We start from the raw sequence: 14962 nt of genomic DNA on the forward strand, positions 1-14962 counted from the left end.
TACCAGATGGTTATTCTGCAAAGCAATGAGTCACTTATTTTCCTTTATAGAATACTAGAGTAACAGGAAAACTTTTTGCTTATAATTTAGGCATGACCACTTACATCAGTCATAAACCAGGTGTGTAAATATTTACATTTAAATAATTTAAAAATTTTTGTATCAATTTGAATGGTAGATCAAGGTCTAAAGTACCTTGGAATTAAACTTCTTCATTTATTGACACTTACACCCCCCCCCCCCCTTTTACAAAACTGCGGATACGGTTTTTAGCATAGGCCAGCACGCTGAATGCTCTGTGTTGCTCAAGACACTCATAGGAACTCTATGAGAGTCAGGAGTAGCGCAGAGCATTCAGCGTGCCGGCCTGCACCAAAAAACACTTTCACAGTTTTGTAAAAGAGGGGGTTAATTTGAATGAACATCTTCTTTTGAAAAAAAGAGATTTGTGTTCTTCTTGGTCTCGAGTTTGGTTTACCTGGTAGGATCATATGGAGACTGTGAAGATGTCAATTGATGTATACTATGGGTATGCTTCCAGCATTTTTCTCAAAAGACTTCTATGAACAAATTGATAAGATTTCAATCAATTCCTTATTGGGAGACTATAAACTGCGGATTGCACTAACCCTGAAAAGATCCAAAGACTCTGGTGCGGTCAACTTTCCCTATTTTTATTTCTACCAGATGGTTTTTATTTTGAGACAAGGTATACTTTGGTTCTGTGATGAGGTGATTGACTTTGCTCCAGCATGGCTAAGGCTTGAGAAAGGCATGATCAAATCTTACAAATTACAATATATTTGGGGGTCCTCCTCACCAATGCAACTTCACTTGAACTCTATTTTTAGATCCACTCTATGAGCCTTGATTACTTTTTATAGTATGCTTACTTACAAACGGGAATTCCAGAAAGATATCACTTTGGAACAGCCCCAAGCCTCGTATAAATGGGAGTAAAATATTATGGGAGGATTGGACTTGTCAAGATATAGGGCTTCTTTTACTAAGCTGCGCTAGCGGTTTTAGCGCGCACTTAGTGCACGCTGCATTGCCGTGCGAGCTAGACGCTAACGTCACCATTAAGCTGGCGTTAGTTTTTATGCATAGCGTGGGGGGCAGCGTGCGCTAATCTGCAGCTCACACAAAAAATGCTAGCACACCTTAGTAAAAGGAGCTCATAGAGTCTTTGGAAGATTTAATATGACATGCTAAACTTATATCATGTTCACCCTTATGCAATTCCTATGGTTTGCCTTTCTCTCATTGTTTTATGTGGTTTCAGTTGACCCATCTCATAAACTCACAATTTGACAATTTCTCTACTTTGCCTTTTGTAACTGCTATTTTTCAGTTTGTTCTTGACCATGCACATTCGGGCTTTAATACATCAATGTTATACAAATGCCTTCACGCCCAGCCCCAATTACAATCCTCAATAGGACTGTATACAATTTGGAGTAAGGAACTTGGTATGCAGATTCCTGGTCTGTCTTCTGGAGACAGTCTGCTAGATGTGTTAAATCAGCATCAATTTGTCAAACATTTTTCTTCTTGCCTCATCAGATTTTATGAACACCGATACAGCTATTTAAGGCTTTTCCTCATATATCTCAGTACTGCTGGAACTGTGGCTCTGACTTGGAAACTTTGGATCATTTAATTTTTTATTGCCTACCAGTTCAGTTATTTTAGAAACAAGTCTGGTCTTGTATAACTGATATCTTACACTTAAAATCTCCTCTAAGAACATAACAATTGCCGCTGCTGGGTCAGACCAGTGGTCCATCCTGCCCGGCAGTCTGCTCACATGGCGGCCCCAAGGTCACAGACCATTGCTCTAAATGAGTCCAGCCTCACCTGCGTACCTCCCAGTTTAGCAGGAACTTGTCCAGCTTAGTCTTGAAACCCTGGAGGGTGTTTTCCCCTACAACAGACTCCAGAAGAGCGTTCCAGCTATTATATGCTATGATATTTTTCCCCTCTGAATTTGCAGAGAATACAGAGGGGCATACACAATGGAAGCTCTACAACTATACAGTGGTACCTTGGATTACGAGCATAATCCGTTCCAGGAGCATGCTCGTAATCCAAAATGCTCGTTTATCAAAGCGAGTTTCCCCATAGGAAATAATGGAAACTCGCTTTGATATGTTCCCTCCCCCAACGAGAACCTGCATTGCTGCAACCGAAGGCCCCCCCTGCGATCCGGCACCCTCCCCCCGCGATCCGGCACTCCCCTCCGCCACGATTGGGCACCCCCGCCGCTTCTTACAGTCATCTGGGCACCAGCATGTCCTGTGCTTGATGCCAGTGCCCGAAGATCGTTCTCCTCCTCTGCTGGGCCTTGAGCATGCGCAGATGCTCAAGGCCCAGAAGAGGAGGAGGAGGACGATCTTCGGGCACTGGCACCAAGCACAGGACATGCCGGTGCCGGTGCAAAGATGACTGTAAGAAGCGGCGGGGGGGGGTGCCCAATCACGGCGGGGGGGGGGTGCCCAAAAACTACCGCCTGCTCAAGAGGAGGGAGTAGCGGCTAGCACGTCTGGCAGTTTAGAGCGAGCTATTACCCGCGTTAAACCGCTAACGCACCTTCATAAAAGGAGCCCAAAATGTTGGAAGAAACCCTCACTTTTGAGTTTCTGTTTTTGGTGGAACTCATTGTGTCTGGTGTATAAATATGAATATACAGTATTATGGCATAAAAGCTGGTTTTCATACAGTCTCTTAAAATTTGGTCTCTGGTTAAAGACTATGTAGATATTTCAGTTTGTCAGCCTCCAGAATGATTAATTTTACTGAGTCTATTGACTCCCTTGATGCTGAAAGTTAGGATAGGAGAATTTCTGTGAAGTTTCTTTAACACTGTCTAGTGCAGTGGTCTCAAACTCGAACCCTTTGCAGGGCCATATTTTGGATTTGTAGGCACTTGGAGGGCGTCAGAAAAAAATAGTTAATGTCTTATTAGAGAAATGAAAATTTTGCATGAGGTAAAACTCTTTATAGTTAGATCTTTCCTTTTGGCTAAGTCTTAATAATAATAATATTATAATTTATAGTTAAAGAGACATATGATCAAGAAACTGATCTAGAGTTTATGTGAAGATACATGCTTTATGTTATGGAATGTGGGTTAGGATTTCACTACTGAGAGAAAACCTATGTCCTCCCTAATGGCGAAATCCTTTTTTTAAAAAAAAAATCTTTATTTGTTTTTAGGGCTCCTTTCACGAAGCCACTGTAGCGGTTTAACACACGTAATAGCATGCGCTAAACTGCCAGACGTGCTAGCCGCTACCGCCTCCTCTTGAGCAGGCGATAGTTTTTCAGCTAGTGCGGGGGTTAGCGCGTGATTAAAAGTTGCATTCATTAAAGCCACTACCACGGCTTCGTAAAAGGAGCCCTTAAACTTTCAATAAGTGTAACATAAGATACAGTTATTTTCTAGTTTAACATCACTTAATATACCATCAAATTCAAACTCACATCCAATACCCCCCTTCCTATATACCCAACATTTATTCTTAAGCATAAGAGATCATAGAGTGTTCCCTCCCCCCCTCCCCACCCTGGATGTATATGCAAAAAAGGGGGAAAAATAAATTATAGTCATTCTGTATAGTGATTTGTCAATGGCTCCCAAACATCCCTAAATTACTTAAAATGACCTAATGGCAAAATCCTAACACACATTTGTATTTTGTATCACCGTTTCTATTCTTCCTCATAAAACCAATAAAAAGTTTTGAATTTAAAACATTTTATAAATTATATTATTTTGTAATTTATATAGGTAACTGTGCACCCCACTCAGGCTTAGCCCAGACTCTGCCCATATATACACCACAAATAGAGGAGCCTAGTGGCAGAGCAAGGGTTAGAGGCGCCCCTCCCCGCCCTCATATCTGCCCTCGCCATGTGCACATCCCCTTCCCTTCTTCCGTACCTTTAGTTGTTTACTGCCATAACAACTTCAACATGCTCCTCGCGACCCAGGTGGCTCTCCCTCTGACATCACTTCCTATGCACAGCACCCAGAAGTGACATCAGCGGGAAGGCTGACGTAATCGTGAGGAACATGTTTGAAATTGTTGCTTGTGGCGGTGGACAAGGGGAGGAGGCGGAAGAGGGGGGGCCAAGAGGAAGAGGGGTGTTGGTGCTCCCACAAACATGGCATCTGAGGCAGACCCCCCCCTTACTACGCCACTGAAGGAGCCCTTTTTCTAAGCTGCGGTAGAAAGTGTTCTGTCTTTTTAAAACCCTGCTAAGCTAACTGATTTCACCACGTTCTCCAGCAATGAATTCCAGAGTTTAATTACCGTATTTTCGCGGATATAACGCGCGCGTTATACGTGATTTTACGTACCGCGCATACCCCTCGCGCGTTATATGCCTGAGCGCGGTATAGAAAAGTTTTTAAACATAGTTCCCACCCCGCCCGACGCCCGATTCACCCCCCCAGCAGGACCGCTCGCACCCCCACCCCGAACGACCGCTCGCACGCGCTCCCACCCGCACCCGCATCCACGATCGGAGCAAGAGGGAGCCCAAGCCCTCTTGCCCGGCCGACTCCCCGACGTCCGATACATCCCCCCCCCCCGGCAGGACCACTCGCACCCCCACCCCGAAGGACCGCCGACTTCCCGACAATATCGGGCCAGGAGGGAGCCCAAACCCTCCTGGCCACGGCGACCCCCTACCCCCACCCCGCACTACATTACGGGCAGGAGGGATCCCAGGCCCTCCTGCCCTCGACGCAAACCCCCTCCCCCCAACGACCGCCCCCCCCCAAGAACCTCCGCCCGTCCCCCAGCCGACCCGCGACCCCCCTGGCCGACCCCCACGACACCCCCACCCGCCTTCCCCGTACCTTTGTGTAGTTGGGCCAGAAGGGAGCCCAAACCCTCCTGGCCACGACGACCCCCTAACCCCACCCCGCACTACATTACGGGCAGGAGGGATCCCAGGCCCCCCTGCCCTCGACGCAAACCCCCCTCCCTCCAACGCCCGCCCGCCCCCAAGAACCTCCGACCGCCCCCCCAGCCGACCCGCGCCCCCCCTGGCCGACCCCCACGACCCCCCCCACCCCCCTTCCCCGTACCTTTGGAAGTTGGCCGGACAGACGGGAGCCAAACCCGCCTGTCCGGCAGGCAGCCAACGAAGAAATGAGGCCGGATTGGCCCATCCGTCCTAAAGCTCCGCCTACTGGTGGGGCCTAAGGCGCGTGGGCCAATCAGAATAGGCCCTGGAGCCTTAGGTCCCACCTGGGGGCGCGGCCTGAGACACATGGTCGGGTTTGGCCCATGTGCCTCAGGCCGCGCCCCCAGGTGGGACCTAAGGCTCCAGGGCCTATTCTGATTGGCCCACGCGCCTTAGGCCCCACCAGTAGGCGGAGCTTTAGGACGGATGGGCCAATCCGGCCTCATTTCTTCGTTGGCTGCCTGCCGGACAGGCGGGTTTGGCTCCCGTCTGTCCGGCCAACTTCCAAAGGTACGGGGAAGGGGGGTGGGGGGGGTCGTGGGGGTCGGCCAGGGGGGTCGCGGGTCGGCTGGGGGACGGGCGGAGGTTCTTGGGGGGGGGCGGTCGTTGGGGGGAGGGGGTTTGCGTCGAGGGCAGGAGGGCCTGGGATCCCTCCTGCCCGTAATGTAGTGCGGGGTGGGGATAGGGGGTCGCCGTGGCCAGGAGGGTTTGGGCTCCCTCCTGGCCCGATATTGTTGGGGAGTCGGCGGTCCTTCGGGGTGAGGGTGCGAGTGGTCCTGCCGGGGGGGGGGATGTATCGGACGTCGGGGGGGGGGCATCAGGCTTTCAGAATGGGGACAGACCTTCAAGGGGGACAGGACTTCAAGGGGGGACAGTGCACGGAAAGTCAGGGGGGGTGAACGGAGAGTCGGGACAGCGCACGGAAAGTCAGGGCAGTGCACGGAAGTCAGGGGGGTGAACGGAGAGTCGGGACAGCGCACGGAAAGTCAGGGCGGGCGAAAGGAGCGTCGGGCATCATGCGCGTTATATGCCTGAGCGCGGTATAGAAAAGTTTTGGTACATATCATCGTGATTTCTGCGCGCTATACCCCTGTGCGCGTTTTACACAGGTGCGCGTTATATCCGCGAAAATACGGTACACATGTGAAGAAATATTTTCTCTGGTTTGTTTTAAATCTATTACTTAGTAGCTTCATTGCATGACCCCTGGTCCTACTATTTGTGGAAAGAGTAAAGAAGTGATTCACATCTATCCTTTCCACTCCACTCAGTATTTTATAGACCTCTATCATATCACCCCAAACCAGCTCTTCTCCAAATTGAAGTACCCTAGCTGCTTTAGCCTTTCCTCAAAGGAATACCTTTTAATATTTTTGTCACCCTTTTCTGTGCATTTTCTAATTTCCCTATATCTTTTTTTGAGATATGGCAACCAGAATTGCACACAGTATTTGAAATGTGGCATTAACCATAGAGCAATTTGACAGCATTATTTATAATGCAATGCTTATAGAAAGTCACATGTAAATGGGTTCAGGGAAAAGATGGATTCTATCGATGCTCCTGCAGCTATTAATCATGTAGAGGAAGGGTCAACATAACATATTATTCGGTTTTCAGTATTTGCTGTCTAAATTATTATAGGTCAGACTGAAACATTATGCTATCCAAATTTTCAGCAATCTAGACTCTGAAACATTTGCCATGTTTTGTGTCCTATAATAATGTTCCAGTTATAGAAATGTGATGAAGGGATACTATTTCCTTTTACAACCTATAAAATTCCTAGTGTCAATTATGCTGCCTTTGCATTTGGAAAGATTGGACCCCTGATAAACACGTGTTAACCGAAACACGGACTGTGTCGGGTCCCTTAGTTTGTAAAAAGGTGGTACCATTAACCACAATTAATAATTGGTGCAATAAACATAGCCTGCATCTTGTATGCTCGTCTGCAGTTTCTTTTCTTTTTTGGTTTGAACCTTACCCTCGACCAGTGGGAAGATTGGATAGTGTAAACAGGATCCAGAAGCTAACGACACAGATTGGAGACATTCCTGAAGACCTCAGCAGCATGTCTTTGCGACGTGGAGATGGTGAGCCGTGGTGTCTCTAAAACCTACTGCAGTAAGGTGAGGTGCTGGGGAGGGAAAAAAGTGCAGAAAAAGAGAGGGAGAGAGAGAGGTAGTTTACTCAACATGGCCATAATTATAATTATAAATAGCCAAATAAAAATCTGATCACAATATTGCCTAAAAAGTATACTCAGACCCACAGAACATATGAGGGGTTTCTGAAAACTTCTCAGCTCAACCAACTTCCTAAATTCTGAGCGTTATTTTTCCACTGTAGCTGAAAAGAGTGTTATCTTATTTTGCAGAAACAAAATGCTATGTTTTGATATTGTTTTGTATCACTGATTGAACCATATCCATGTCATTCTCTTCTTGGTTGGTCTGAGAACTTTTCATCACCCTCTTGTAAGAAAAATGAATTAGAATAAAATTTGTGGCCAAAAGAAGGGAATAAAGGAGCTGATTCTATAAAGGGCGCCTACCTTTTAATTGTCAAAATAACCATAACAGCCTTAAAAATTGGTTAAAAAACATTTAATTGGGTGCTAGGTACCTATCCAATTCTATAAAAGATAGGTATCTATAGCAATGTGCTTCGTAGTGCCTTACGCCTACATGGGTGTTTCTATGAGTGGAGCATTAGTTAGATGCCACTAAGTGTAATTCTCCAAAAACATAGGTGCCTGAAATGTAGGTGCCTATGTTTTTACATAGGTGCTGCTTATCATGATTCTGTAAACGGTGTCTAAGTGTGATTGACACATGGCTGGTGTCTTTTTTTTGCATTGGCTGATTTAGGCGCTGCTTATAGAATCAGCCCCAAAATGCATTTAAAAAGTTCACAGTGGACTTCAGTTGATCTGAGGACAGTTATGCTAGTCTTCAAACTGTCATATAATGAAGGGCTGTCCTTAAATGTTAATTACATTTTCCTAAGGTAAAATGTGCCCTATTTCATCCATACTACACCAGACATCCATAGACTCAATAACAGACAAACATGCCTACTCTTTGTAAAAAAATAATAATATCTGTGGCTTTATCAGAATTATTGCATGATTGACGTTGTTAAAAATACCCATATCAGATCTTTTTGTGAGTATGACATGTGTGAAGAACCTTAACAAATCTATTCTGGTTTCAGAAAGGTAGAGACTTACCCCATACCCCCTTTTAACAAAACCATGCAAGAGGTTTATAGCTTCAGCTGATGTGCTGAATACTCTGCACCATTGTTTTCAGTTTTTGAGATCTTTTTTGATTTGCATAGTTGTTGGTGCTCAACTTTGGATGGTTTTGTCCTGAGTAAGAATCGACCCCCTGACACAGCTCGGCGAAACAGGGATTATTCCGTTGGGTGTTCTAGTCTGCAACGCCCCTAGATTACAAGTTGAACTTTTGCCATCGTGTGGATTCCAGCGGAGCTGAAGTGCAGCTAAGTTGACTGTTTCTTACTTCTTTTAGAATTATTACATTTGAACTGGGGACGTTTTCATTTGAACTTGGATTTTTGCATGCTATATTTTAGAGTGCTTTTGCCAGTGTTTGGAAATCGGGAGCTTGTCTCTCTAACTGCTAATGTGATCCAACTGTGAATGTGTCCCAATTGATAATGAGTTCTAGTTACAGCGATATAATTTAAAACATTTTTCAAGTCAACACTACATTGAAGTTGGTTTGAGAAGTGGAGGGTTTTGGGGTTTTTTTTAACCAATGAAGCTCAACTGAGGTTTTTCTGTTCTTCTCAAAACTTTTTGTGATCTATAGGTCATTAGGATAAGTAGATCTTGGGGTCCTTATAGGAAGAGGGGAGATTCTGAGGTACCTTATAGGGCATGTGCTTGTGTTTGGTTGATTTTTCATGCTCACGCCTTTAATATTTTGTGGTAATTGAAATCACCCATTATTATACTGTTGCCCAATTTTCAAGCTTTCCTAATCTCTGAAAACATTTCTTCATCTGTCTGCTCATTCTGTCACGGGGGATGGTAGTATAACCCTACCTTTATATTCCTTCCCTTCACACATGGAATTTATTTTCTTTTTTAAAAAAAATATCTGTATTGAAGCTTCAAAACCATACAAGGAATAATAGCAACTTAGGAAAGGAGTAAATACAATGGGATATAACTCAGGATGATGCCATAAATTAAACATAGAACCAACACATATGTCCAGAGCGCCCAGTCCCTTAGATACAATAAAGCAGCAAATAACTGTGAGTCCTCTAGATAAGAACCTGCATGGCAAAATTAAGTTTATTTTGTTTCTTAGTAAACCCCAAAATCCTTGGAGTGTTGTAGAATCAATACTAGTATTATTTTTTTAATGTTTAATATCCAGTCTGAACAAACAGGTCAAGGTAGTTTACAAAGTTAGTAGTATGGGTAAGCTTGAGAATGGGCTACTGGGCTTGATGCGCCATTTGTCTGACCCAGTAAGGCTATTGTTGTTATGTTCTTAAGGCACAATAATGAATGTTTTGTATTGCATGGGTGAGCAGGGTTTGATTTGCAGTTTGTGTTCATTTTTGATTAAACTGTCATGAGCAAAGACAGACATCTAATGATTGGCTGAAGAGCAGCAGAGAAAGGCCACACTATCTCTGAAGGGATCTACATTCTATGCTTTGCCAGATGAGATCATTGCGGCATTGTCAGTCATGCCCAAACACATGATAAACACTTTGTCCTGGAGATGTAATTGTCATAAGCAATAATATGCAAAGGTATTATTAATGGGGAAGTGTATAGAAGTTAATTGGCACCAAAGTAATTAGTATTACTATGCTTAATATAACAGATATCCCTACTGTATTTAATTTCATAAAACAAATGTGTTATGGGCCTCTTACACTGCGAATATGTTGTACTACTCTTTAAGTGGGCTACAAGTAATATGAAGTCAAACTCTAGTGTACAATAAAATTATTAACACTTTCAATGTAGAAAAATCATAGAAATCTGGGTTTGTAATTGTATATACAGTTGCATAAAAAAATTGATGAAAATATACACAATGCCAGGATAACTGCTATGATAAGAATAGCCTACTGGCTGTTGTATTACAGTCACACATGGCTGTTGCATTACAAAAAAAATGCCATAGGGAGCTCATTACAAGGCTCATTTTGATTGTTGTACAAATTGTAAATCCCAGCACGCTATTGCAGCCACTATCAAACGCCCATACTCTACCACCTTTTAGCAACAAATGAAATCTACTCTACCTGGAAGTCAGAGACCATGGCAGCCCCATCACTGGTTCAAGCTATTCTCTGGTTTTGAATGCAGGAGATGGTGGGGGGTGGTAGTGAAGGTTCAGGGGTAAAGAGTTGCTTTGTTTCATATTGCTTTTTAATGGCTGCTATCCATGCCTGCCATAGGTCAAGTTGAGTGAAAGGAAACTAAAAGTAAATGCTTTTAAAAGCAAAACAATAAGCAAAATTCTCCCACCTGCTAGTTGATTGGGGAAAGTAGAAATACACATTTCTTACCAGCCAGAAATAAAAAGGGACCGGGGCTGTAAGCTTCCAGTACAAGTAAATAGTATAGCTCTTATCCTCTTTTCTCTGCTTCTGAACAAAGGCCATATGACTAAACCACTGCTATCTAAGCTTGGTTGCACACTCATTGTGACCCTAAAGCTCCTGGTTTCAGTTTAAGCTAGACAGTTCTATAGCACATTAAAGTCCAGATTTGCTGAGCCCTATGACCCTCTTTGTTGTTTATGTAAAAGAAAAAACACTTTGGACATCTGGCCGTATGTGTTTCTGAGGAAATGGGTTGAGCTTCCAGATAGTTAGGGGATCACTAAGCCAATTTGGGATAAATCCAATATATTAAATCAATTCCAAAGCATTTGGATATTTATTCTATTCTGTCAACAGGCAATGCAAGAGGACAATATGAACATCTTTTTAGAAATAAAGATATGATAAGCCAAATTCTTGCCAATGCCAACTTCTTGATAATGGCAGTGTTAATTATATATACTGAGAGCAAATTTATACAGGTAAATACTGATGTACCTGGTTAAATTAAATTAATGGGAAAATGGTTTCTTCTTCCCAGTTAAAAATATGTGCCAACTAACAGAGTAATAAAGAAAGTAATAAGAGCCCTCTAGAGAGGAAAACAATTTTGGACCATTAGAGGATTGTAATTACTAAAATGCTGGTTTATGCTGTCTTTTGGACGTCTATATTTTTTTGAAATTGAGCCCCATAATCTCTCCCAATACCAAGAAAAATATCTATCACAAAAATGTTTTCTAAAACATAGATTAAAAACAAAAAATTGTCATTTAGCTGCATCAGTGGAAGAGGAAACACGTTGGAATTCTCCATTTGCTATGGAACGATCATAATGTTCATCAATGCTGAGAAACGGTGGGGCCAAAATCCTACTCCTCTGCCTCCAAAACAAAAACTCTCAGCAGTAACACTTGCTCCAAATGGGAAATAATCCAAAATGTGTAAACCTGACTTCAACATGCCTCAGTTCCCACATGTCCATTGTGATCCTCCCTCTCGCTAATCCTCTTTGTCTCTTTTTTTGTCTCTTTCATTAATGCACAGCCATTAAATTGAAAAATGGAAAATCTGCCATTTCCCAGCAGTGGCAAAAAGTGGCCTAAATGCATGGGGAAACTCCCATATAAGGGCTTCCTAAGATCACTTTTTGTTGCACCTTTGTAAAAGAGCTCCTTTGTAAAAGACCAAGCTTGATCAATTTAAGAAGGCCATTTTGAAAGGCTTATGCAAAATTTGTATCTGTAAATAGTGAACTGTTACACAGACATGGTCTTATGCATCTGAGTTGTGATTTTGGAAAAACAGGTAAATGTATATCCACAGCAAGTACATTTTTGAAGGGGCCACTTTCTGGCTATGTCTTGCACGGGCCTAAAATGTGAATACATGTTTCATATTCAGCAACGGGAGTTTGGAAGTTTGGCTCCTTAATTGCTCTCCTTGGATTCCCAGTTTTCTGAAGTCTGGCATTTAGGTTGTGAAATCAGCTACTTATACATACACATTAAATTATTTTTCAAAAAGTGGCCATGGGTCCTCTAAAGCTAAGTAGTATCATTAAAGTTTTTGAGAAAGTGACGTCATTGGAGATAATCTCTAGAAAGTACATCTGTTAAAAATAGCATACCAAACTGATGAAGTGTGGTAAGTCACAGGGCTAATAACCTCGTGTGAAATAAAAATCACTGGTTGAGATTTGTTTTAATGCAAACTGTTTTAAGTGAATGAGAAATTTTAAGTGAATGAGAAATTTTAAGTTTTGGCGCTCCAGACAGAAAAGTAAACAGAACACAGCAAAACTTGGAGAATTGGGAAACTGAATGAAGCATCTATGGAATAGAGAGTTGTGCGGGTACAGAAATCCCACCCATCCCCGCCCGTCCCCATCAGGATCCTCTCTGTCCCCACCCGTCCCCTTCAGGATCCTCTCCGTCCCCACCCATCCCCGCAAGGAATTACCTCCATCCCCGCCCGTCCCCATAAAAAGCAGCAATTACTTCTGACAAGATCATCAATTCCACAGTTTCTTTTGTGTTTGCGCTGCTGTTTTTCTTGTGGAATTTCTTTGGTGGAACCCTTTTTTTGTTTTCTGTTCAGGTAATTAACTTATAAACCCCCTCTTTTACTAAGGCTGACGTGTCCATTATATTATATGGACGAACTCTGCTTCCAAAGCCTTCCATCCCCGTGGGAATCCCGTGGGTTATGAGAGAGATTCCCGCGATCCCCGTTCCCGTGCAGACCTCTACTATGGAATGAAACAATACAAGATAAAATGTAGTAAACTATCCAATACACTCAACCCAGATTGCTTGAGCCACTTATAAATCTTCCAAGTTTACACTGAATAAATAACATAGGGTTCCTTTTACGAAGGTGCGCTAAGTGTTTTAGCGCACGCACTGGATTAGCGCGCTCTATAGCATGTGCTAGATGAATGTCTCATCAGGACATACTAGGTAGAGGTTTTAGAGGCATAAATCACTACTCTATGATGCTGCCAGTTCTGGAATTGAAAGGACAGAAAACCCGGAGCAAGAAGTAATTGTGATGGTGGTTTTCACTGGAAAGAAGATGCTAAACATAGCTATATGCAATAACGTGAACCCTAGTGGTAGTATTGCAGTAGTACCATTTTATATCTAGTGCTGGCAACGGCAGGAGAAACTGGGAATTGCTCCTGCCCAGATCCCCACTAGACCCCTGGGGGGATGTAAAGTAGGCCTTGGGAGGGAAGACACAAGTGAATGTGAGAACTGTTTGAAAGGGAGGAGAATCCAGGGGTTGTTCCAGTTTTTTGTTTTTTTTTTGTTTTTTTTGGGGGGGGTTTGCCTTGGATACACCATGACTGGGAGGGACTTGCCTGAGTGGGCCTTGATTAGGGAGAAAGAACTTGACTGGGGGTGCCTTTGGGAGGGGGTATGATGGGGGTGCTCAGAAAGCAGCTACTGGAATGGTTTTTTTTCTGACAACTTTTATATACTGTATATCCTAGGGCTAGATTTACTAAGCCCACTGATCGTGTCCTGACCAGTTTGCAACCATTTTGCGACCCCAACCTGATTCACTAACCTTCCTCCCGATCTGGTTCACACCCGATCTGATCCACGCATGCAAATGAGGGAAATGGCATGCAAATGTAGGAAGGCAGCGATTCACTAAACAAATTAAGGAATACCGACTGGGCTAGCCAATCAAAAAAGAAGCGACTGCTGAAGACCAGTCATTCACATCCTGTCCCTCTCTCTACCACCCTAAAATCCCAGCCTTGCATTAAAAAACTCTGCTCTCTGCCACTCTGCCTCTCTGCTGCCCTGCTCTATGCCCTAAAAGGAATCAGTGCTTTCAGAACACGCTTTAAACCCGCCCCAACTCTCCTGCTTTTTGTCATGGTTTCAACCCACAGGTTTAAAGTGGGGCTGCAATACGGCGTGTTCTGTTCCAGAAAAAAGCATAGATTCTGCCTCTTCGAGGAGAAGTGGCACCATTGCAGGTTGCTCTTCCTTTCCTTGTGGCTTGTTTGTCAGCGAGACTACTACAACTCATTCCAGCTGCAGTCTTCACTCTGCAACAGCAGCTCTGGTCTCATCTTCCCTCCCTCAAGGCTGTCACTGCCCTGGGCTCTCCGGAGTCTTGCGGTGGATGCTGCTGGAGCCAGCGAGAGGGAAGTCAGGAGAGTAAGCACATGCATAGACCATATACCAGCAAAGAAAATGGTCTGTGCATGTGTCAGAATCACTCTCCCTGTTCGCTATGGGGTCAGTGTGGGGTGTGCCTCCGATCTGGTCCATTTGCATGGAGATTCATGGTGAATCGGTCGCCCAGCCACTGATCGGATAGGATCGGACATGGTCTGGAAAGGTAAGGTGGGCTTAGTGAATCTAGCCTCTAGTGTCTTAGGAGCACTGGGCTGTGGCTTTTCAGCCTTATGATCCTGGGAAGGTAAAATGATCCAAGCATTTTTCTGGGGTTATTTTGATGGCTGTAATATAGATTGTGAAGGTTGTGTTATAGAGATTATATAATAATGAAATGCTTTGAATCTTATTTTTAAGTTATTAAGTTATTATTAAGTTATTAATGTTATTAAGTACCCTGTGATAACTTAAATAATACTGCATTATAGTGGCAAAACCTGCATTACAGCCCTTAATACATAATAAGGGACAAATAATTTGCATTATTGCAGTAATACATAGTAGACGACAGCAGATAAAGACGCAAATGGCCCATCCAGTCTGCCCAACCTGATTCAATTTAAATATTTTTCTTCTTCTTCGCTATTTCTGGGCAAGAATCCAAAGCTCTACTTAGTACTGTGCTTGGGTTCCAACTACTGAAGTCTCCGTCAAAACTCACTCCAGCCCATCTA

At 43.6% G+C, this 14962-nt stretch overlaps 1 protein-coding gene across 2 annotated transcripts in view; it reads right to left on the reverse strand.

Annotated features, from left to right (window-relative positions):
- Positions 1–7080, reverse strand: part of LOC117361261 (gamma-aminobutyric acid receptor subunit alpha-3-like) — a 310400-nt gene extending 303320 nt beyond the window's left edge. For both annotated transcript variants that reach the window (XM_033946357.1, XM_033946358.1), the window contains exon 1: positions 6968–7080. In XM_033946357.1, the coding sequence (XP_033802248.1) occupies positions 6968–7056 (89 nt within the window). In that variant the 5' untranslated portion in view covers positions 7057–7080. The remainder of the gene's footprint in view (positions 1–6967) is intronic.
- Positions 7081–14962: the final 7882 nt, after the last annotated feature.

The sequence above is a fragment of the Geotrypetes seraphini genome, chromosome 5 (assembly GCF_902459505.1).
Source record: "Geotrypetes seraphini chromosome 5, aGeoSer1.1, whole genome shotgun sequence".
In the NCBI taxonomy this organism is placed as follows: Eukaryota; Metazoa; Chordata; class Amphibia; order Gymnophiona; family Dermophiidae; genus Geotrypetes; species Geotrypetes seraphini.